The sequence below is a fragment of the Eretmochelys imbricata genome, chromosome 21 (genome assembly GCF_965152235.1).
Source record: "Eretmochelys imbricata isolate rEreImb1 chromosome 21, rEreImb1.hap1, whole genome shotgun sequence".
In the NCBI taxonomy this organism is placed as follows: Eukaryota; Metazoa; Chordata; order Testudines; family Cheloniidae; genus Eretmochelys; species Eretmochelys imbricata.
Window position 1 is genome coordinate 11,524,097 of NC_135592.1, and position 24,598 is coordinate 11,548,694.

The window sequence follows — 24,598 nt, forward strand, 5'->3', positions numbered from 1 at the left end:
CCCTCGGAGGCAGGCTGGGTTAATCCTGCAGCTTTTCCATCCTGCCCCGCAAGGATGCTCCTGGCAGTAGCTCCGCAGTCTCGGCTCCTCCCCGGGGGCCGGGTCTCTGAGCTGCCGGCTTCTCCACCCCCCAGCCCGGGGGGGCTGCACAGCCTGGACCGCGCTCGCTGCCGCAGCGAGCAGGAAACGGAGAGCGGGTTTAATTTCCATTTCCTGCTGTCTTACCGAGACTCCCGCACGGTCACACGCAGCCCGGCCCTGCCCAGCCCCGACAGGCAGGAAGCGAGCTCGGGGCGGACCCTGGGGGGCCAGGATCTCCGAGCCAACCCATGCGCCTCCGCAGGCCGGGGCTGCCAGCTCTCCGGGCACCTCTGCATGTAAGTCGACTTTTGGGGCTTTAAGGTGGGGCCTGCCCCTGCCAGCGTCTCCCCCGGCCACCTGCAGCGGGGAGAGATCCAGGCAGCTCCTGGCACGGCAAGAGCCTCAGGGTGCCTCTGGGTGGCTGCAGGGTCGGGGTGGGGGGCAGTGATGTGGCTACCGGCCAAGTGATCCGAAAGCCCACCACAGCTCTCCAGCGGAGCTGGATCCATTTGTACAGTGTGTGTGTGGGCGTGGGGGCTGAGAGCCATTGAACTAAACTGTATACGATTCAAGCCAGGGGGTGCGGTAGCATCCCTCGTTCCAGCACCTCTGCGGCTCTGTGCTGAGCACCCGGGGAGTCCGGGGCCTGATTCTGCCCTGCACCTTGCGGGGCCGTGCAAAAGGCTTGCGGGTCGGCGGCTCCTAGCGCTGACTGCGCTTGGAGGAGCCAGGAGCACGCTGCGCCCCCAGGATCTGGCCCCGCGTTTGTCCCTGGAGTGAAGTCCGGCACTTCCCAGGACACGCCGCAGCGTGGCTATAGCCTGGAGGAATGCGGCTAGCTGGCTCAGGGATTCCTCGCCGTCCCCCTTCCCTCCCCCCCACCTCGGTGACATGGCCTAGCAGTGAGTGATGGGGCTTTGGAGGCTGAGGCTGCCAGCCCAGGTCCTTGAAGGGGCACTTGGCCCAGCTCCTCGCAGCAGGGAGGAGTGAGATGCAGGGAGGCCAAGAGCTCCTAAAGACACTGGGCTGGGACCAGAAGGAGCCTTTCCTGTCACCTCGCTTGTACCCCCAGCTCGGCCTGTTTCCCCTGCTCTGGAGAATGACTGGCTGGTTTGTCTGACTCCCTAGCACCCCGCCCGGCCTGGGCCAGGAGCCCCAAGGCGTGTGTCAGGGTATGGACACACTCTGCCGTGGGGATGGGCTGGGCGGGGAGGAACGTCAGGGCCGGGCTGCTGAGTCTTTCAGATGGCATTGTGCAGTCGTTTATCTGCCTGGACTCTGCCCACGGGCTGGCACCCACATGATCTGGGGGAATCTTTCCCCAGCCGGGCTGCCCTTTGTCTCTGCCTGTCTTTGGAGGGTAACCCTGTGGGGTCCCGGTTTCCAGAGGGCAGCGCTCCCTTCCCTTTGCCAGGAGCCAGCCCTGTTTTCCTGTGGGGTTGTGGGGGAGAATAGCCTCAAGGTCCCTCCCCGAGATGGATCCTCCCTCCCTCAGGGAACTAAACCTTCCCTTGGTGGAGCACGACCCAAAGCATCACCCTTCACTTCTCCCCCTGCGTGGGCCGAGATCCCCTCCTGACTCCTGTTTCATGCTGCGTGTGGGGGGGAGGGGTTCTTGCCAGTCTCCCTCCCATCCCACCTGCCTCCCCCCTTCCGGCACTTTGCCCCTCTTTGCATTTGCCCCCCTTCTCACTTGCTGCCGTTTCTGTTCCCTTGGGAAAAAGGGGATATTTTCCTAGTGGAGGGGACAAGCTCCCTGCCTCCACTTCTCAGGGTTGAAGGGTTGTTATCCCTTCCCCCACAAACGCACCCAGCGTTGAGGTGGGGGGCTTATTTCTCCCATCCCTTCCCCCCTCCCCTTGGAGCTCCATTCCAGGAGCCTGTTCCTAGGAGGCCGCTCCACTCCTGTTGGCATTAATGAGCTGAGGGTGCAGGTGCAGGCTGGGGCTGGGGGCTCCCGTCTCTCTCCAGCCCAGGTGAGGAGCTGCATTCGCCACCTTCACTTTCGCTTTGCCCAGCCCCAGAGGCTGCAGGCTGGACTTTGCCCTGCTGCCCTGATAAAGCCACCCCTCCTGCTGGCACGTAGCTGGGCTAGGGTTAAGTCCGGCGCGCCCTCCGGTCTCCCTCGCCAGGGGCCAGGCAGACCGTCCCCAGCATCACACTCACCCAGTGATTCAGACCCGCTGGGATTGCTGTGGGCCACTTTAACGATTCCCCTGTTTCCATAAAGCCCGTCTCCATCAGCTGCTGTTTCGCTAGCTATAGCTAACGTCTGCCGTGGCTCCAACCGCGAAATGGGTCAGAGGGCCGAGCCCGCTCCTGACTGGGTCTGACAGCTAGGGATGGAGGGACAGTTTCTAGGAAAGGGAGATATGGGACTGGCTTTTGCCGCACATCGCATACCCCCGGGAGCTCACGGTGGGGGGGGGGGGGGGGAGGGAAATGGGTGCAAGACAGCACCGGTTTTGTGGCGTTCAAGCCCAGAGCTCCTGAGCATAGCAGGTATGAGATATTAATGTGGGCTGCAAGCCACAGGGTATCTCCAGCTCCTAGCAGCCCAGAGACGGCTCATCAGGCAGACAGGCCCCCGTATTTTTACGTCCATGTGGCGAGGAGCGTCTTGTGATTAAAACGCCATTGGGAACAACCGAACGAGGGAGAGCTGCAGGCCTCCCTGCCCCAGGCCCGCGCCACTTGTGTCCCTGCTGCTGAGTGGGGGCGGAGGGCAGGCAGTTCTTGTGCAGCCTGTTGCTTTCTCTGGTGCAGTCCTCCCAGGGCAGCTTGAGGTTCTGCTGGGTGCGTGCGGTGGGGCAGGGGGCATATAGACTTTGTGCGTTGTTGCCGCTTGGGAACGGGCCATGGCTGTTTTGGCTGGAGGCTGCCTGTTTCATTAGCAGTAAGTGCTGTGGCAGGCAGGCAGAGTTGTAGGAAAGAGATCTATACTGAGCATACAGAGAAGCCAGGGTTCCCCGCGGAGAGGGACTGTGTATATCCAATAGCCACCAGCTTGCACTCCTGAGCTCCAGGTGTCACCCCAAACTAGATCCCTCTGGAAACTTCTGGCTTCCTTTCTCCAGTCCTGTACACCCAAGTGAGCTCAGTCAAGTTCCTAGGGTGCCCACATCCCCCCAGGCCACCAGACCTGTTGCTGGCAGTCTTGGCCGGGAGGCTTAGAATCAAATGGGTCATGGAAACTGAATTCTCTTGTGATCCCCTAGAAGTGTGATTGCTCCAGAGCCAGGTAAGAGGCACCATTGGTGGTGCAGGAGAAGATTTCACTGTTCTGGGCGTAAATTGGGAGATGCCATGAGAGACCAGCATGAGCCTCAGAGCCTGGATTCAGATGGAAAGATCTGGGGTGTCCAGAGCCAGGTTTTTGGTTCAGCCCATCGAGATGGCAGTAGAGTTAGGCTTTGGATCTTATCTTCCCCAAAGATCAGGGGGAGCTTGGACAAGGCGTTTGTTGGAGCCCCTCCCTCGCTCTAGCAGTAGCTACTTCATAAGGGTAACAGACAGCTCTAGCCACATCACAAGAGATAACTTGTCCTGATGAGATAACTTGTAGCTGATTGCACAGAGCAGGAGAGAAAGCAGCTAGTTACAGGCTGCCTGGTTAGGGCCCACAGGAGGAAATACTGAAGAGGAAGAAGAACCAGCGGGGGAGGAAATGAGGAAAATGTCACAAAGCTCAGTCACTCTGAGTTCCCCTAAAATTTTGTCACAAGTAGAAACTCCTATATGGTCCCTTTTATAGCCATGTCTTCTTAGACTGTCCTCCATGTCCTCTAGTTCCAGAGCCAGGTGCTGGTCAGTATCATCATATATAATTCACATACAAGCTATGTTAAAAGAACTTTATTAAGGTTGCAAAGTCAAGCATTCAAAAATGTTCTTGGCTAGCCAGTCCCAGTTTCCCTCTCTCATCCTGTGCGCCTTCCAGTCCCTGGGCCAGCTCATGTCAGACCCCTCCCCTCCCCCCCGGGTTCTTGCCCCAGTCTACATCTGTCCTTTACCCCGAACTTCCCCAGGTCCAGCTCTTGTTCCCTATGCATTCATGTCAGGAACTCCTCCTCCACACTGCCGGACAGACAGCTCCCTCCTCTCAATTCAGGTGCCCAGATCCAGACCCGGCTTGGCTCACAAAAGCCCAGAACTGCAATTGCTGAGAAAGTTCTGTTCAGTCCCGGGCTGGAGCATGCTCAGTTCATGCAGAATCTTCAGGGAATTAAGCTGCTAAAATCTAAGAAGTCTGTACTGAGCATAAGTGAACTGCGATTTTTTCAAAGGCTTATAACTGGGCCAAATTTGGGCAGATTTTCACATGGCCAGCAAAAGGCAATCCCTGATGCACAGGCCACCCTTCTGCCAAATTGCAAGACCCTGTGCCAAAGCATCAAGAAGAAAAGGTCACCAGGATTTTTTAATGTGGGCAAAACAATGGATTTGTCCTTAGCCCTGTTCTTGGATATGGCCACACTGGTTTGATTGGGATTTTCCAAAAATATTCAGCTTGAAATGGACACCTGGCATAGAAAATTTCAGTCCAAACGGTTAAAGTTTGGCAAAGGGATATGCAACTGAAAACAGGGTCTTATAATGGGAGGCGTTGGGCAACCTTGATAGTAGGTGGTCCTACCAGCCCCACCTATCACATAGAACTTCTGAATTCATAACTTAGTGGGAGAGTCAGTGTCATGCGGGAGACATCGCCATCTAGTGGTTAATGCGCAGGCCTGTCAAGTCAGGACTCCTGGGTTCCATTACTGGCACCTGCTCTGTGGATTTGGGCAGGTCCTGTCTCTCTCACTTTTCCCATCTGTGAAATGGAGATAGAAAGATGGAGGGACAGGGAAATTAATGTGCCTTGAAGCCCCTGGGTTCTGTTCCTGACTCTGGTAGCTCTGAGGATCCAGTCCCCTTTTCTCCTCCAAGACTCAACAATAAACCAGTTCTTTCTTTTTTTCCCAGCTGAACAAAGAGGAACCACAGGGAGTTCTCTGCTGAACTTCAGAGTGGTGTTGTTATTGTGGACTCCAACCAAGACTGAGGGTTTCCACACAAACCTAGAGGAGTGACAGTGGTTCTGCTCTGAACTGCTTGTAAACTCAATAGATTAGACAGACATAGGGTGTGTCTACATTGGAGATGGGGGTGTATTCCCTTCTTGGGTAGACGCATGTATGTTAGCTTTGATCGGGCGAACGCGATACAAGTAGAAGAGTAGCCGGGGTGGGATGGGCTAGCATCCGAGTCAGTGCCTAAGGTCCCTGGGAAGGACTGTACTCAGGCAGCCAGCACTCACCCCACTGTAGCTAGAGGTCTGTTCTCAGTGCATTAGCGTGCATCTACCCACGCTGGAAATTACGCCTCCGGCTGGCATGCAGATATGCCCAAAGAGTCGGGGAAGGGGCGCCCGCATCCTGGCAGAACACTGGGTCGTCAGAATCCCCCCTGGTTTTAAGTAACCTCACGTGGAATGCGTGCGAAACGCTTCCGTGAGCACTGCCCTGTGAAGGGAGAGTGATGTCTTTTTGTCCAGTTTTACATGTAGATTTGAACCCACATTTTCTGCCTCAGTCACTCAGAGCCCACATCCTCTGTGTGGGGTTTTCCTGGCCTCTTCCACCATCTAATTACTGTTCCTGCCTCTCGTCAGTTATTCATTGTTCCCGGGGCCGGTCTGACAAGCCACAACACATTCTCCATCAGATCCCAGCTAAAGACTCGGGGCCTGGTGTTCAGAGGTATAGATTATTACAGAGAGCAGTGTTTCCCAAACTTTTTGATACCAGGGACCGGCTTGCTGTCTTCCTAGACTATGTCAGGGAGATCTCAGGGACCAGCGCTGGTCCACGGACCGGTCATTGAGAGACGCTGACTTCGAGGGCCCCAGACAAGGTCAGGGCCCCATGGTGCTAGGTGCTGTACAAACACCCAGTAAGGGACATGCCCTGCTCTACATAGACAAGATAGATGAAGGGTGGGACAAGGTAATTGGCGGAGCTGGGATTAGAAGATGGCTTTCTTGGGTCCTGCTGCAGTGCCCTACCCCCTGGATCACACTGCCTTTCAGCCTGAGCCTCTGAAAGTCCAAGGGCCTGATCCAAAGCCCAGCGAAAACAATGGATGCTGTGTGCATCCAGCATCTCTGAAAAACCTTTCACAACTTCTTCCATGAGGCCTAAGAGAAATGAGTCAAGGCTGGTAATAAAATCCAACTCATTCCCTCTTTGAGGCTTGCCAGAACCGTCCGTTCTCCGTGTTTATTGTCCTAACCACAGCAAAACCGGAGGATGATAGACACGCAACACGGCCTTGAATCACAGCCCTGTCTGACAACGACTCACGCTGTCGAGGAGGCGGAAGGGGAAAAGCAAAACAGTGGCACCAGAAGCAAATGAAAGAGACTGTTCCCCTGTGTAACCCAGCTTGCTTTCCATTGGGGTGGGGAGTCTGAGGCTTGGTGACTTTGATATAATGCCATTCGCTGTTTACACTGGGCAGCATGCTCACTGAACTCCTTTAAAATTCCGTCTCCACATGGTTCGGGCCTGTCCCCATAGTGTGTTGTAAACCAGTTTGGAAAATTAGAAGGGGGGGCCAGATTTTGATCTCAGTAGTGCTGCTGTGAGTCTGGAGTAACTGAGCAGAGTTACTAAGACTAGAATCTGACCCAAACCTTACCCACTCAGGGCCAGACGTTCAGCAGCTCAGCTGCACCTGCAGTGGGGGGCCAGATTTTCACAAGAACTCACCACCCTCTTGAAAAATCTAGGCCCTTATTGGGGCGCTGATCTCTTGGGACAATGTGGCCCCAGGGATGGGTCTTGAGTTCATTTGAAATGGTGGCCCTAAGATTCTAAAATGCTTTATACTGCCCCCGACCCTCGGGAAAGCTCCTTGGGATGGACAAGTGAAATGCGTTGTGTCAGCACTAGGTCGTATGAGAATGTGATTTGGCCCCGTTTGTATTTCCCAGCCAAATCTGTGCTCTGAACTGGGTTAGCTGCTGGAGAAGAGTTTAAAGCCAGTTCCAGTGTAGACAGAGGCCTGGATCTGCTTGCAACGCTCAGTGTCATGGCACCTTACTTTTAGGCACCTAGAAAATCACAGGAACACTGTGAACCACAAAGTGGAGCTAAGCACCGGGGCTCCTGTACAATCACTAGGGGAAATGAGGCGTGTCAGAATGTGATCCACAAGGGCCAGCATGCTGTGGGGGGCATTCAAGCTGGCCAATGTGAGATGCCGACGAGAGGGATGTGTGCTGACCCCTGCCCCTCTCTCTCGGAGACCCTGTTCTAGGTTCCTAGAACTGCTGGGGGAGAGAGGATTTAAACCGGGGTCTCCCCAGTGTGCCTTAAGCTAGGGGATGGTCTGATGTGGTGATCCTTAGTCTCGCTTGCTGAAGCTGTTCCACTGTGGATAAATAATGAAACAATGATCTGGCCTGGACCAGAGAGGGAGGGAATTAACTCCGAGTCTTCTACTTCCCTGGTGAGTGCTCTAGCCATCGGGGATAAGACTTAGAAGGTGGGTGGCTCCACCGGGTTGTCCCCAGCTGGATTTTGAATGGGACCCGACCCGATCTGGGCTGCAGCCTCTGAGCTCGCCTTCCGGATCAGGCCGCATGTGCAATGTAGGTTGGCCGAGCGCCCAGTCCTCCCCCCGTTTGTGACTCGCTCTGGGGCTTAGGTGGGAGATTGGTCCCGGCTGCCTAAGGGAGGCAGCCGTGCCCATGCCCAGAGGCCAAACCTACAGGGGACGGTGGGTGGTATGTGGATCGCAACGGAGCCAAACCTGGAACTTTTGTGGATCTGGGCCGGAGGCCGTAACGTCCAACTGCCTTTTCCCATTGTGCTTTCCTTGTGCATTGCATTGTCCCATTGTATTGTTCAGCATTCACAGTGACTCATTTCCTGGCGATTGCTGTCTGGCTGAGCAGAGCAGATGGGCAAAGACGGGATGAGAACGAGCTAGCCCCAAATAGCTCTCAATCCCCAGGAAATGCCCTGCGCTGTTTGTTCCAAGCTGAAGAGGAGGGACAACACCAGTGCGTGGCTCTCGACTGGTTGATGCAGTGGTGCTGGAGGAAGGGGTTCTGCTGCACCCCCTGGCTTGAGCTGGTAATAACGAACACCAAATACATGGTTTCCATCAGCAGCAGCCCCATCACAAAAATTGTTCCAGCACCCCCGGGTTGATGTGGTTTTAATTGGGCTGTAGATCGCCCTGAGTGATTCAGGTATCCCCAGTCACCTCTTGGCAGCGAATTGTTCTATTTTTGTGTGTGCCATAAATTACGTTTCATAACAGCAACAAACCACAGCAGGAAGTGTGTCTCACGGCAATTACTGAGCACGTTGGCTAGCTGCTCGCTCTGCCTTTGGCCCTGTGACGCCATGCCCCTGGGAAGACAATATAATTGCTCAAGTATGTGCTGCATGATGCTTTCGAGGCTAGAGGGCCTGCTCCTTCCTAGCTTATGGCAATGTTCTACTGCTTAAAAGCCATCCCACGGGGGGGAATGCTGGGGCACTGGGCTGGGAATCCGGAGAGAGCTGGGGTTCAGTTCCTAGCTCTGCCACAGGCTTCCTGCACAATCTTAATTTCTCCGTGCCTCAGTTTCCCCATCTATAAACTGTTTCCTTAACTCACAGAGCACAGCACCTTGGGCAGAGCGCCGATTCTGTGGCCCTGATATCTCAGAAGTCAGGGACTCCCACCACTCCAGTTGAAAAACAAGTCCTAAGCTGAATAGGTGTCTAGATGGTTCTCATTCTGGCAATGAATTGATTAGGGATGTGGGAGAAGAGCCAGGGCAGAGATCTGCCCCAAATGAGTATATTACACTGACACAGTGGTAATGCTAAGGGATGATTGTGCCTCCCTGGTATGTCTCCTCAATCTAGGGCGGCATTGCTCAACCCAAGTACTGCTGCAGAGGTAATCTCTAAGGTGCCACAAGGACTCCTCGTTGTGCGTGCTAGTCAATTACCCCATTGCTTCTGGAGGCTGATTGCCTTGCAAAACTGTTGTGGATGGAAAACTGCATTGTATTTCTTCGGTGCCTTTCCTCAAGAGCTCCCAGGGCTCTACAAACAGCAGGTAATTACATTGCATGAGACCCTGGGCTTAAAAGAATTAATAGTGAGCACCTCGTTACTCTTGGGGGTTGATAACCTCCATAATGACTTAAAAGCCCCCTTGTAAACATGGTACTTTCATTGGATCCTGAATTCTTCCCCCCCTCCAAAGTTTTGTGCCATGTTGCATTGCGCTGTTAAGCAATTGCTGTGTTTCGCCCCAGAGACACTTGCACTTTAGACTGTAAGTTCTTTGAAGTAGGGACTGTCACTTATTATTTGTACAGCACCTAGCACAATGGAGGCTGTAGGCATTACCACCACGTAAGTGTTTAAATAATAATAATTTAAAGAGATGAGACCTTTTACTCCCTAAACTCAATGGAAAGGAGTCAGGACAGCGGAAGGGTTTAGAGGCAATCCCTTCTAATGCCTCTTCCTTGGAGGAGTCCCCTAATTTGTATCTCGATTGCCTTCACTTGTCAGTTCCATTCCAAGTCTGTGTAATTTGCAAGTCAAATGCAGGCATTCCCTGGCTGGAAGCTTAGCAGGAGAGCCGGAAACAATACTGTGTGCTTTGTGCTTCTTGTCTCGCCCGCAATAAAGATCCTGGAATTGGAACTTGCCTGGCAGTGAGTTTGTGTCCGAGGTAGGAGAGAACACATAACAGGCTGGGTTTGCAGTACTACCCAGTGTAGTGTATTGAGGACTGTGTTGGAATTGCAAGCTATCATTTTAAGAGCGGGGAGGGGTGTTCCCTTAGCTTATAGGCTAGGGGCCAGGGCTCTGTGGCAAAGAGCATGCGATCAGAGTCAGACATCGGAGTCAGTTTGGGGCCAGCCAGCCTACAGTAAGGTGGGGTGGGTCGTTGCTTGCTGTTTAGGGAGCAGCCTGCTTTGTTTCTCTCTGTTTTGGGTTCTTGTGTGTTCTGGATCAGTGGCTCTCAACCTTTCCAGACTACTGTACCCCTTTCAGGAATCTAATTTGTTTTGAGTACCCCCAAGTTTCAACTCACTTAAAAACAACTTGCTTAGAAAATCAGACATAAAAATAAAAAAGTGTCACAGCCGCTAGGACTGAATTGCTTCCTTTCTTGTTTTTACCATATAATTATAAAATAAATCCATTGGAATACAAATATTGTACTTGCATTTCAGTGTGTAGTATATAGAGCAGTATAAATGTATGTATATGTGAAATTTTAATTTGTACTGACTTCGTTAGTCCTTTTTCTGTAGCCTGTTGTACAACTAGGCAAATATCTAGATGAGTCGATGTACTCCCTGGAAGAGCTCTGCGTACCCGCAGGGGCCTGCGTACCCCTGGTTGAGAACCACTGTTCTGGATTCTAAGACATAAAGCAGTGTTATGTTCCAAGCTTCCAGCAAGAGTATGAAATATTTTTTATCCCGATAACACCCAGAGCAGCAGTTAACTCTAAACAAAGGCCTTGGGGCTTGCCGGGGTTTCTGCACTACTGCAGTCAGGCCAAGGTGCTATTCATGCCGGCAGAGCTCTGCCCTGCTTGAAACCAGGGGAAGCTGCACCAGTGCAAATGGCAACTCGGAGCCCGTCTACACTGGGGATTTGCCCCGGGGCAGCTAAACTGGTGGCTGGACTCTCACGTATGGACAAGGGCTAAACAGAAGGCGCTGGAGGAGGGGGTAAGATTCCTGATCCCATTGAAGTCGATGACAAAACTCCCGCTGATTCTGGGGGGAAGGGGAGTCAGATGTGGGCAGCGCAAAAGGGCAACTTATACAAAGTCATTTACTCTAACCACCAGCCGCCACCCACTTTGGGTAGATTCCAGACACCTCTGCTGCTTTCTGTTCTCTTTCCTAATCTTCCCCCTCCCCAGCTGGCAGCCAGCTGGTCTCTTGGGGAGCTTGAGAGGGGCATAAATCCGCTCTGCTGTTTAGATTGTAAGGGGAGAGCTCTGCCCTCTTGCTATTCAGACCCATGAGCACCCATGGCTCTGCATACACAATATCCATAACGCCTGCAGCGCTGAAGCCGGGTCGGTGGCCGCTGGGATGCAGTAGTTGCGGACTGAGAGGGGCCTGAAGTCTTTTGCAAGGCTGCTGAAATCTGGAGCTGCGGCTGGTCCCCACTCACATCCGGCCCGCTTAGAAATTCATGCAGTAGCCCTGGGCCCCTGTCTGGCAGGGAAACCTCCTGCCCTCCCGAAACTGAATGGGTGATAAAGAGGAAGAAGAATGGTCCCTCTGATGCCACAGGAAAAGACTTTGAAACTCCCCAGATCCACTTTTTTCAGAGTAGCAGCCGTGTTAGTCTGTATTCGCAAAAAGAAAAGGAGTACTTGTGTACTTGTGTACAGATCCACTTTGTGTGTTTCAGGTGCACAGTGCACACAAGAAATTACGCAGCACTGAAGCCGACTTGCTCAAGAGGCTGATTGCTACAATTCTCTGGTCAGAACTGTCACACTTGGCTCCTAAATCCCAGAGGGGATATCCAGAGGGGCTGAACATCTGCAGCTCCCAAGGAGGTTGGTGGAGTGTGTGGGTGGCTTAGATTCAGGTGCCTAAATGTGGCCACAGGAGCCTTGCTCTGTGCACCAGATCTGAACGCTCTGCCTAGAGCTTTTTAGCCTACGCTCTCTCTGCTCTTCCTGTAGCGGATGCTAGCACAGAGCCGCAACGTGCCCCCGGCACAGCCTTGTCCACACCCCCACACACAACCAACCCCTGCCACAGCGTGCCAGGCACTATCCTGTCACCCAACCCCAACACCCGCCCCCACACACCCATTTTGCGCCCGACATCCCTGTCCCCAGAGCTGTGCCCGCCCTGCTTCCCTAGCCCCACTCACTGATGTGGTCCAAGGCCCCGGTGCAGAAGCGCCCATAGAACTTCTTGGCGCCCAGCACCTGCAGGTCGTGGGTGGTGAAAGGCCAGAGGTGCAGCACGTTGTTGCAGAACTCACTGCTGCAGGAAGAAGAGGATCTGGATCTTTATCTTGTGGCATATCGAAGACTGTGTTGCATCCAATGAAGTGATCCAATGAAGCTCACAACAGCTTATGCTCTAATGAATTTATTAGTCTCTAAGGTGCCCCAAGTCCTCCTTTTCTTTTTGTGTTGGAAGTGCAAGCTATCCCTTTAAGGTGGGTGTGGGTTCCTGATCCGGCTTGCAGGCCAAAGGCTCTCTGTAGCAACAGTGTGATCCAGCACTGAGTCAGTCTGAAAAGAACCAGTGTAGAAATGAACAAGGCGGGGTGAATTGTGCCTCTCTGCCTTAGGGAGCAACCTTTGTTTTGTCTCTCTCTCTCTGTTTTTTGTTGCTGCGTGTTTGTGACACTCTGTATTTCAGGGGAACATCCTGCACCCCCGTGTTCATCCTTATAATATGATTGTGTGGTATCCAATGCAAAGTTTGTCATGTTGGGTGTCTTCGGAAGGCTCATGATGCACTGAGCATTGTTGTTATAGTAATGTTATAGGTTGTAATTTCATGTATAGAGTTACGAGGCTGAAAATGTGTCCTCATGGCTTTAAACAAGCCCAGGCAAAACTCTCCAGGAGCAGAGGGGCAGTTCACACCTCATCAGGGCATGTATGGGACCAACCAAGCCTCACAGGAACAAAGGACACTAGCCTAGGCAGCAACAAAGGATCTGTTGGACTCTTGAGTGAGTCACCCCCCTTCCCTGGGTCAGTGCGGGACTATGATGAGGTAATGCTCACCTGACTCTAAAGGGTGGGGGGGCAAAGCCAAGAGGGAAGAAAGAACATGATAAAAGGGAGAGACGTTTGCTAGGCTCTCTCTCTCTCTCTGTTCCACCTCCACCTACAGACATCACCACCAAGCGACTGAAGCGCTGCTCAAAGGGGAGAGCCTGGCTGAAGGGCAACCAGCCAGCCTGTGGTGAGAAGCATCTAAGTTTTTCAGGGCACTGAAAGTGTTAAGATCCACTTAGAATGTGTTTTGCTTTTATTTCATTTGACCAAATCCGACTTGTTGTGCTTTGATCTATAATCACTTAAAATCGATCTTTTGTAGTTAATAAATTTGTTTGTTTCTTCTACCTGAAGCAGTGTGTTTGGTTTAAAGCATGTCAGAGACTCCCCTTGGGATAACAAAGTCTGGTACATATCAATTTCTTTGTTAAATTGACAAACTCATATAGGCTTGCGGCATCCAGCGGGCATAACTGGACAGTGCAAGACGGACGTTCCTAGGGTTGTGTCTGGGACCGGAGATATTGGCTAGTGTCATTTAGTTGCACAATCCAAGCAGCGGCTGGCCAAAAGTGCTCACCCATGTATCTGGGAGCAGCTTACATGCGAGAGGCAGTGCGTGAACAGCCCAGGAGTGGGGGGTCTCGCAGCGGAGCAGGGTAAGGCTGGCTCCCAGAGCCGAGGACTGGAGTGGCCTAGAAGATCACTGGTCCAGATAACACCAGGGGAATGTCACGGTGTTATCTTTCTGGATTCTAAGAATAAAAACAGTGTTCTTTTGCAACCTCCCAGCAGAGTATTTGATGTTTCTATCCAACATCTTTGTCTGTAAGCTGTGAAATGTAACATAGCTGAGGGCTATATTAGGCCTTAATCTTTTGGCACAAGCAGTAGACACTCATGCTTTTAGCTCTAAAGCTCTTGGGTTCAAATCCTGCCGTTGCCCAAATGGGGTCTGTTATAATTGGACAATTAGCTTGGTACATCGTGGGTTTCGGTGTGGGTATATGTGTGTGTCCCTTCTCTGCAGCATCAGGGGTTGACTATCTAGTGGCAGCAGACCGGGCTATGTGGTCCGATCCGCTACAGCGAGCCCGTGGTCCTGGTTTCCCTTCCCCTGTGTCATGCCTTGGGGTAACGTCTGTGAAATGGGGGTTGTTTGAGAGGTGGCTTCTCCGCAGCGCCTCCCTCACTCAGTCTGTGCTTTGCTCACTCTTTTCCAGACTCCCTTCTTGATCCCGAGCACCCAGGATGAACACTCAGGATGGGGAGCAGGGTAACCCGGCTCACTCCCTTTTCGAAACCTTCCTCCATGCCAGCCACTGCCAGGAGGTGCTGGACAGCTTCCAGGCCTTATGTGGGCAGCTGGGTCTGGAGCACAAGGGCCAGCTGCAGTTCTACCGTAAGCTCAAGTCCTGCCTTAACGACTGGAGTGCCAAGGACCTGTGGGGCAAGCTGGATAAGAAGGCTGGACACAAAGACTATGACCAGGGAAGGGCATGTGCCAACACCAAGGTGAGAAGGGAGGGCATGGCTGGTATAACCAGGGAAGGGCCCCTGCTGAGAGCAAGGGGGAGGTATTACACAGGCTAATTGTGTGATTTGCCTCCTTCTAGTGGCAGGTCCAAGTAACTGTAACAACTTACTACTAAGTTATAGCTAATGGAGCTGCTCTTTTACCTCAAGTGGTGGGGGCTTGTGCTTCCAGTATGGGGAATCGTGGGTTCGAATCATGGGTTCGAATGTCAACGGTGGTGTTTGTCTGAAGGCAGCTGTGGTTCGTTGCACCTAGACATTTCAGGTCAGAGCCGGGGGTGCGTGGGGCGCATTGCTGGTGCGGGGTGAGCCCAGAGCGAGGTGATGACCACGCTGTCTTCAGGGCTGAAGTGTTTGTCCTCTCCAGGCAGAGCTGAGCGGATCAGACAGGGTATCTGAGCACCCTGGGTTGCTCCTGATAGGATGTGCAGTGGCTTGCGATGTTGACACTGTGAATAAATAGGTCTTGGCAGTTCAACAACCCCACCTGTGATGCAAATCGGGCCCCTGGCTCGAAGGGCAGGCATGGTGCAGCGTCCTGGTGAGCTCTGCCTGTGCCAGTATGTTTCGGGAAATCTCCTACTTGGACCCTGTCTCCACTAGTGCTCCAGGCGGGAGTGTTCCCGAAACCCTCATGCTGGCTAGGCCGGGGTCGTACGGCGTGTTTGCTCTGTCCAAGGCCCCAGGGCGTGCAGGAGGGGTGGGGGGCTAGGAGCCAGGAACTCCCACGCCCCAACACTGATTCCCTGGGCGGTTGAGCTCTCTGCTTATGTCCCCTTGTGGAGAACAGGGAGTTAATGGCTTCCTTGCAGGCAGTGTCACTGCTGGGGGGGAGTAGGGGGTGGTGCTGTTCAGTCTGACTTGGGAGAGATTAGATCCCCCATTATCTGTCCTTGGATGAGAACAACTGGGATCGAGACTAAAACACATTGTTTTAAAACCTGCAAGGGTTCAGCTCGCTGAATTCCCAGCAGGGGGAACGTGGGGCTTCCTTGTCTACGCTGAGGAATTCAGCCATCAGTGTGTGGTACCCCTTTAAGGGCTGAGCTTCCCAGGCAGAGAGTCCGCAAAGAGATCTTCCACGAGCATCTCGGGCACTGAGTGTTCATTGGACACCACCCAGCATAGCTGCACTGGTGCAAACCCACAGGACTGACACACCGAGCTGCTGCTTGTGCTGGGGGTAGCTCACCCCTGCTCGAATCCGGGGTTAGCTGCACGGGTGCAAATCCCAGCAGCTAGAGGCTTTGCCCATCCCCAGGGGTTTGGATGGGGGGCTGCAACCAGGACAAATCCCCAGTGCAGACAAGGCCAGGGTTTTTAGCAGATCACCGTGATTCTGGCCCAGTGAAAATGGAGGGAGTCGGACCCGCTGTGGGACGAGGGGAGACCAGAGCTGGAGGACTTTCTGGCCTGGGGTTTGCATGCGCTCCCCTACCAGTGGTGTGACTCGTGCCCTGTGTCAAAGGGGGTTGGCGCGATTTCCTGACTCGGTCAACTTGGACGGAGTCACCTGGCTATTGCAGTACAGACCCCCTGCTCCCTCCCGTCTGCAATACGCTTGCCTCACCCCAGTCCTCAGCCCTGCCAGGTCTTGAGATCCCAGCCAGGCCTAGTCTCCCCTCCCTCAGCTAGTCAGGCCCTTCTGCCCCCCAGGGGGACAGATGTGCCCGTCCCAGGAGATCAGCACTGGGGTACCTGGTGGGCTTATTCCCACCTATAAGCGGGGAGCCCCCTGCGTTCTGCCCCGGGCACCCAGCTCTGACACTGCCCCTTCCAGTGCCTGATCATCGGGGCAGGCCCCTGCGGGCTCCGCACCGCCATCGAGCTGGCCTTCCTGGGGGCCCACGTCGTGCTGGTGGAAAAGAGAGACTCCTTCTCCCGCAACAACGTGCTGCACCTCTGGCCTTTCACCATCCACGACCTGCGGGTGCTGGGCGCCAAGAAGTTTTACGGGCGCTTCTGCACCGGGACCTTGGATCACATCAGTGAGTGGGGCTGGGGAAGCAGGGCGGGCACAGGGATGTCGGGTGCAAAATGGGTGTGTGGGTGTTGGGTGACAGGACAGTGCCCGGCGCACTGTGGCAGGGGTTGGTTGTGTGCGTGTGTGTGGGCGGGGGTGGACAGAGCTGTGCTGGGGGCATGTTGCGGCCTGTGGGGATTGTTGCAGTGAGGGGCACCTGCGGCTGGGGTTGTGGGGGAGGCTGGTGGAATGGCCAAAGTGCCCTGTGGTTGTGGCTGGGTGAGCTGGGGTCTGGGGCCCGGCTGTCCCAAAGGGAGCCCCATCCCAGCGTGCCCCCGGAGACGCTACTGTGGATTTCAGCTCCCCCCATGCTCCGTTTCACACCAAGGGCAGCTTTGCCCCCGGCCTGCACAATAAACACAGCTGGCACCTGCCTTCTGGGGCCGAGCCCCATCTCCCATGCTCTTCGACCTGTGTCTGCACATCAAAGGGGTCCCCCTACCCCAGCGCTGCTCCAGGGGATTCTGCAGTAGCAGCTGCCCTCCCTGGTAAAGCATCCTGCATCCCATGGTGGGGAGAGGTCCGGGCCCCAAGTCTGTAGCTGGCAGGCAAGTAGCTAGGGAGCTGCCTTGGGTCAGATAGCAGGGAGTGGTTGGAGTCTGTGACCCACAGGGCAGAGGAGCTGAGTGGGGGATGGACTTGAATGGTCTTTGTCTGCGGCTGAGCTCTGGGGAGCTTTGATTTCTGCTCACTCGCTCTGTCTTTCTCTCTCCAGGTATCCGTCAGTTGCAGCTGATCCTCCTGAAGGTCGCCTTGCTCCTGGGGGTTGAAGTTCATGTCAACGTGCAGTTTGAGGGGCTCATCCCCCCCGCAGAGAAGGGAAGCGGACGGGGTAGGGAAGCCGGAGCCTTGTGGCCTGGACTCATTCCAGCTGTCACTGGCTGAAATCCAGCCTGTCCTGTGCTAACGGTGCAGCTCATCGTGGAGGGGCTGTCCTGGGGTCGGGGGATGCAGAGAAGTGCCCCAGGTGTGCGTGAACTTTTCTGAGATCACACCGAGGGGTTCAAGCCGCCCCATCACACTGCTGGCACCTCCACCTAGGGCTAGGCTGTTCCCTGGAGTTCAGGGAGATCTGCCTCCAGACAGAATCATAGAAGATCAGGGTTGGAAGAGACCTCAGGAGGTCATCTAGTCCCACCCCCTGCTCAAAGCAGGACCAACACCAACTAGGCGTAGGTTAAGGAGGGGTTGGGGGATTTATCCCCTTTGCCTGCTAAATGCTGCTGACCAAGACTGAAGTCTCTGCAGAGGACTAACGCACTCGTGACATGGTTTTGAGCTGTGGGTCGATTTCCCCTCAGTCCCCTGAGGTTTTTGTTTTATTTTAAATAACGATACCGGTGCCTCCACAAATGCCAATCCAGCTTCACAAACTCCTCCCCTCTCTGGGGGGTGGGGCCAATACCATTATCCCCATTATTCAGATGGGGAAACTGAGGCATGGAGCGGGGGAGTGACTCACCCAAAGTTATGCAGTGAGTTACTGGTAGAGCTAGGATTAGACCCCAGAACTCCTGACGATGAGCCATGAGCTCAAACCACTAGACTGCACCCCCCTCGTTATGTATAAACGTTCCTGGCAGGGGGACGGGGGAGTTTTCATACTGGGGTGTCGCTCAGGCCCCCTCCGACGCCCCCCTCTCCATTGTCCTTCTCCGCAGGTGGTGCCTGGAGGGCTGCGCTCCAGCCCAGCTCCTCTCCCATGGGGCAGTATGAATTTGACGTCCTCATCTCAGCTGGAGGAGGCAAATTTGTGCCTAAAGGTGAGGGCTTGCTCCCTCGTGAGCTGCAGCTAGCGTGTTCCCCTCCCTTCCAGCCTGGCTAGAGCGCGGCGGGGGGCACTCCATCTCCTCTGTTGCTTGATGTTCCTTCTCCTCTACCATGAGGGCAAGTACAGTCCCCACAGGGCTCGGGGGCTGATGGGGGGGCCCCTCTTGGGCCAGACGCACCCCCGGTACCCAGGGGCTGGCCAGCAGCATTGGCCGAGGAGGGGCCAGTGCTCGCCACCCTTCTCAGGGTGGCCGGGCTAAGGGAAAACAATGGAGCTTCTGATCACGTCAGCTGGGCCGATGGGCCCCGGGACCCTGATCGAGTCTCTTCTCACGGGTGAGGGGGGCGGAGAGAGAGGCTGCAGGGCCTGCGTGGGAATGGATGGGGGTCGTTCTCTCTTGGCTCAGTTCCTCGTGGGTCCCCACCCAGTGGGGCTGGAGTCTCTCGGCCTGGGGCGGGCTGGGGGGGGGAAATGCAGCGCTCTCTGGAGCAGGGCATGTGCATGAGCCAGGCAGCTTGGAGCCACGGCTTGTACCGTGCAGGGTCTGAAATGCAGCTGCGGGGGAAACGGGGGATGGGGAGAAGAGGCCTTGAGACAGGTTGGCTCCTGATAGCCGGCGCTGCTCACGCCACCCGCTGAGGCGTGCCCCGAACATCTGCAAGGCCGTGGCCGCAGGGCTGGCCAGCTGCTGCCTTAAAATGCATGTAGCATCATGCAGCGGGGCATTCCCAGTGCTTGCACCGGGGCCCCTACAGCCCAGAACTGCCCGGCCTCCAGGCCCGCCCCTTCCCTGAGAAAACCGAACAGCGGGGGACCTCCCTTCCTGGGCCACTGTCCCCCCAGTCTCCTAATGGTGCTTCCCTCACTCCCCAGCGTCTGTGCTGGGCCGGGAGCTCCTGGGGGCAGGGAGCGATTCCCCCTCGGTGCTCAGTAATCGGTACGTGGTCCTGCCCTCTGGCTGCACATTGCTAGCTTGGTGCTGGCCCAAGGAGGATGGGGGGTTCCGAGCTGGGGCTTGGTCCAGGCCCTTCTCAAACCCTGCTCCTGCCACGGCTGGCACTTGCTCCAGACGCAGTGCCCTGGATGTCGGGCTGGGTGGTTCTTGGAGCAGCCGAATGGCAGACAAGGACGCTGTGCCCCTGGGGGTATGTCCTGACCCTCGCCAGCCTGATTCGGCCTGCACCCCTCTTCTCTGCCTCCACACCCCACAGGCTTTTCCCTGCACTGCCAATGCCCCCTTTCCTGGGGGCTAGGAAGGGCCCCAGCAGGCCTGACGGGTGCGGTGTCTGTGTCTGTCCCCAGGCTTCAAGCGGAAGGAGATGCGTGGGAAGCTGGCGATCGGCATCACCACCAACTTCGTCAACCGCCACAGCCGGGCCGAGGTGGAGGTCGCCGAGATCAGCGGTGTGGCCCGCATCTACAACCAGCAGTTCTTCCAGAACCTCTACAACAAAACAGGTTGGCAGGGCCTTCCCCCGTCAGCTAATCCCCTCCCCTGTGCATCCCCCGTCCTCCAGGGCTGCAACAACCCGCACCCTGTGTGTCTGTGAATGGAGCAGGTTGTAGGGCAGCTGCCTGATCTTGGACGGCATTCTCACGCCAGCTCTCTCGGCCCGGCTCCACCTCAACCCTCTGTTTATACCTTTGCCCCGTGCCAGGTATCGACTTGGAGAACATTGTCTACTACAAAGACGACACCCACTATTTTGTCATGACGGCCAAAAAACAGAGCCTGCTCGGAAAGGGGGTCATTGTCCAGGTGAGGGGGCCCAGCGTGGACGTGGGGAGGAGACTGGCCGCCTTGGGATGGGAGCGATGGGACCAGATAGCTGAGTTCACCAGGGCACCGGCTTGCGTTTCATGCGCCCAGCCTGTTGGAACCTAAGGAACATGTACGTGTAGGCGTGGTGCACGGCGGTGCTTGCAAGGGCTGGGGGCAGTGCCTGGCTGGGAGGCCTCCAGAGGACAGAAATGGTGCTGGGGATTCGCTGAGGGGCACTTCTCTCTCTCTCTAGGGTATGGCTAGCCCACAAGCACTGGGAGTGGCTGCCGCTCCAGCTGACATACCCGAGCTAGCTTTAACGCAGGTTGCTCGGGTCCCTGCCCGGCGGAGCTGTTTCAGTGTGTGAAGTTCCAGGTGGGTGTGGACAGCTCATGCTGCCATGGCTTCAGGGCTCCACTACCCAAGCTAGCTAGATTAAAGCTAGCATGGCTACCGCAGCTCAAGTTGCAGTCACACTCAGGGGCTGCAGTGTAGACGTACCCTGGGCCAGTGCATCGGTCTGGTGCTAAGAGTAGAGTGCTGCTGGAAAGACCATTTTTCAGATGAGACCTAAAACGCAGGTGCCAACCACTAACGCTCTATGGAACTCCTTGCTGGAGTGGGTGTGTCCTGGCAAATTTCCATACGGGTGTTAAATCCTGCTGACCTACATCGTTCCTTGTGGTTTCAGTGGGATACGTTATGTCAAAGTTTGACTCAGACTCACAATTTATCAGACCACTCTGTTTTATTAGTAAAGCTGCTCTGCTAATACATTTAGAAGTGAGCCCCCCGAGTGGGGCTGGTGTCTCTTAATTTATACAGCTTGCTGGAGAACAAGTTACAGAGAAGTTACAGACAAAAGAAGAAAAAGATTTTAGTCACCACCCTTCGAGATACCTGAGACCAGTCACGTATCTTCAATTACCTGCCACCCTTAACAATCTCCTTTAACAGCTTCCAGTTAACTTAACTAATTGCCCTTCACACCTTCCATTCTGATGCCTGCTTCTTAGACGTGCTGGCTCTATCTTAATTGCTTCTCCATTCAAAAGCTAACTGTCCCTACGTGTGCTCCCTCAGATACTTTGTAACATGTTTTGGCATGCCCTCTCATATACAATGTATCCAGCATGTCCCCTTATACAACGTTATACTTATACAATGTTATACTTCCACAGTTATAACTTTATATTTCCTGCCCATGCCTGTTGCTGTGTACTCTTATTCAGCTGCCATGTTCCACCTCAGAGGTGGCTGCATCTTGATAGGTGGTGAAGTGATCCCTTTGCTTTACAAACAAATACGCTTTTGGGCACCTGTGCCAGGAATCCCCTTTTGAGTAACACCCTGCCCCCCATTCCCGTAGGACAAAGCGGACATAGAGAGCCTGCTGTCTGCTGAGAACATCAGTCAAGAAGCCCTCCTCAGCTATGCCAAGGAAGCCGCCAACTTCTCCACCAACTACCAGCTGCCTGACTTGGAGTTCGCTCTGAACCACCGGAACTGCCCGGACGTCGACATGTTTGACTTCACCTGCATGAACCGCTCGGAGAACGCAGCCCTGGTACGCGAGTGCCACGGGGCCCGGCTGCTCATCGGGCTGGTGGGAGACTGTCTGGTGGAGGTCAGTGCCCGCCTAACGAGAGACGAACAGGTGTGGGGGCAGGGGAGGATGGGCTCTGGCCGGGATCCCTTTGCAGCCTCAGCTTGCAAGGCTGGAGGCATCTCCTTCCCTGAGAGGGTCCCCTTGGCAGCGCTGCCAGCCCAGGGGCAGAGTTTATGCAAACCCTAACTCTCCCCGTCAGGCAGCAGACTGACCGGCCACACTCCCCACTCCCGCTCAGGGCCATGCCCGTGTTTCCCAGCTGTGGTGATTCTTCCCCTAACCCGAGACAGCATCTTCAAACACGTGCTATAGCAATTGGGGCAGTGCGGGTGTCATGCCAGGAGCCCAAGGGCTGCTCCTGATTTAGGCCACGGCTCTATGCTTGGCCCGGCTAAGCCATGCTCTGCTGCCGTGACCTGCGCCGCCATGGCTGTGCTGCTGTTCAGACTCACGCTAGCTCGATGAAAGCTAGCATGAGTGTTTGCACACGGACCAGGGGAGCCCCACCCCTCGCTCGCGGCGAAGGTGGAGCCTTATATAGCATGGAGCCGGCTAGTAGTTTGAGCAAGGGCTGAGTGTCAGGACTTTGGGTTGCCATTCCTGACCCCGCCTTGTTACGGAACATTCACCCCTGCGCGCCTCGGTTTCCCTCTCCGTTGAACTGGGATAACGACCACCCCTGTGAGGCCGAGCAGGTTGGTGAACGTGCTCAGTGCTGAGAGATCCCTAGCAAAAAGCCCTGTCCATGTGCAAAAGATGACTGGGCAGCGGGCCCCGAAGTGCTGAGACTATGGGTCCCAGCACCAGGCAGGGTTCTGTGTTGCCCGGCAACTCGCTGGAGCCTGGGGTCCCTGTAAGCTGCATCTGAGTCACAGGGCAGAGCCTGGCCGGGGTTTGGAAATTGTCCAGGCCTCGTTTCACTAGGCAGCTTCACACGGAGCTCTGTGCCTGTCTCTCCGGTAAGCTTTTCTTTTCTGAGCCGCACCCTGCCCAGGGCCCCAGGCTCCGCTGAGTCGCTGGGCTGGCTGGGCTGAATGCTGTCTCTGGATCCTGAGGCTGAGGGTCGTCCTTCCGGCCAACCAGGGAGCAAGCTGACTCTCTCCTCTAATCTCTCCCCTTTGTTTGGTCTGTAGCCTGGGGTCCCATCCTCGAGCTGGGCCCCATGGCTCTGTCCACTAGCAGCCCTTTGTCTGGGAGGGCTCAGCTCCCAGGCTGACACCCAGGTTCTGGTTTTTCGGAGGTCAGGGGTGGGAGTAAGGAGGGGAGAGGCTTGAAGCAGGAGCCCCCCAGATGCGTGCTTCCCTCTGCTGACCTGCAGCTCTGACTTCTTCCATTGGCAGCTACCCAGTTGGGCAGCAGCTGTGTGAATGCTGAGCACTGTGTGAGAACCAGCGGCGAGTTATATGGGCCCATGCTGCCTGTGCTCCAGGAATATTCAGGGCCCGGGGGCCCAGCTCCACCAGTCTGTCCCCCAGCCCTGCCTGCTGCCCCATGGTGATTTAAAAGGGCCCCGGGGGCCCCCTGCCGCCACCACCGGCAGCACAGCAGGGCTAAGGCAGCTTCTTGCCCAGCCTCGCTCCGTGCCACTCCCGGAAGGGGCCAGCACGGCCCTGGGTGTGTGTGTGTGAGTGTCCGCACGCTGCCCCCATTCCGAGCGTCGACTCCGCAGCTCCCATTGGTTAGCCAATGGGAGCCATGGGGGCGGTGCCTGTGGGCAGCGGTGCACAGAGACTCCCGGCCCTCCTGCCTAGGACCCACTGCAAGAGGGGTGTGTGGGTCGCTTTTGGGAGGCGCCCGAGGTAAGGGCTGCACCCCTCACTCTCTCCCACACCCCAACCTCCTGCCCCAGCCCAGAGCCTGCACCCAGCACCCAAACTCCCTCCCAGAGCCCGCACCCCTCCCACACCTGAACTCCCTCCCAGAACCTTAGGCAGGTGTGTGTGTCTGGTAGGGGGGACAGGACTTGGACCCATTCTGGGCACCACCAAAAATTATACAAACCTGCCACCCCTGAGAACCAGCCTGGGTGGCTCCCGATCACAGCACCAACCTTCCGGATCTGAGGAGCAGGTTGCTTTTTGTGCGTTCAATTGCGCTCGAAGCTGGAGGCTGTTGTGTGCCAGGGACCTCAGCCAGGACTCTGAAAATCCTCCCGTAGGGTTACTGAACACATGTGCAGCTCCCATCCCCTCCACTCTCTCTGTCTCGTGTTTTGTAGCCATTCTGGCCGCTGGGCACCGGTGTGGCGCGGGGTTTTTTGGCCGCCTTTGACACTGCCTGGATGGTGAAAAGGTGGGCAGCAGGAACCTCCCCACTGGACCTTCTGGCTGAGAGGTGAGGACTCTACTCCTGCAAGGGTGGGGACGGGGGCTGTTCACAGGTTCCAGATTGTGTGTGTTTGCTTGGTGCAGTACAAAAGCTATCAACCCTCATGCATCAGGGCACAAGCCAACCTCTAACGATAGAGGGTCAGGAGGAAACTTCCCCTGGGGGCAGGTAATCCCATAACTGCAGGGTTCTTGAACCTTCTTCTGAAGCAGCAGGTGCTGGCCACTGTTGCGGCCAGGATACCAGTCTAGATGGACCCCTAATCTGGCAATCCCCGTGTTCCTAAATGTAAAGACAATCCCTGCTCTGGAGAACTTAGTGCCTTTGTACAGCAGGAAGGATACGGCACATCAGGTGCTCAGAGCACAAGGCGTCCTTAGATCCATGTGGCTCAGCTGTTTTGAGCCCCCTGCAAGGAAGAGACCTAGGAAGCGTGGCTGCTGTGAGGGGCTGGGTCAGGGCAATGTGGAGCCTTTCACTTCTAGATCACCCCCCGGAATCTGGCCCAGGGCAGTAACGGTGGCTGTCTGGTGCCCTGTGTGAACTGAGTTGGGTCTGTCTAGTTCCTAGTGGACAGGTGTCTGTGTCACAACAGCCATCACATGCACAACGGCAGCCTCAACAGAGAGGGCAAGGAGTGACTGAGCTCCCTTCTGGCTCCTGGAGGGGTCCCTGCATGGTAGGGCTCGGGCGTGGGGG

The 24,598-nt window shown here is 55.5% G+C and overlaps 1 protein-coding gene across 1 annotated transcript in view; it reads left to right on the top strand.

The window, feature by feature from the left end:
• The first annotated feature begins 273 nt into the window (after positions 1-273).
• The window catches only part of MICAL1 (microtubule associated monooxygenase, calponin and LIM domain containing 1), a 41,176-nt gene continuing 16,851 nt past the window's right edge, over positions 274-24,598 (top strand). The window contains exons 1-9 of the mRNA XM_077839395.1: positions 274-377; positions 14,094-14,385; positions 16,187-16,394; positions 17,145-17,261; positions 18,091-18,192; positions 19,503-19,658; positions 19,859-19,959; positions 21,332-21,589; positions 23,790-23,905. Coding sequence (XP_077695521.1) covers positions 14,122-14,385; positions 16,187-16,394; positions 17,145-17,261; positions 18,091-18,192; positions 19,503-19,658; positions 19,859-19,959; positions 21,332-21,589; positions 23,790-23,905 — 1,322 coding nt within the window. The 5' untranslated portion in view covers positions 274-377; positions 14,094-14,121. The remainder of the gene's footprint in view (positions 378-14,093; positions 14,386-16,186; positions 16,395-17,144; positions 17,262-18,090; positions 18,193-19,502; positions 19,659-19,858; positions 19,960-21,331; positions 21,590-23,789; positions 23,906-24,598) is intronic.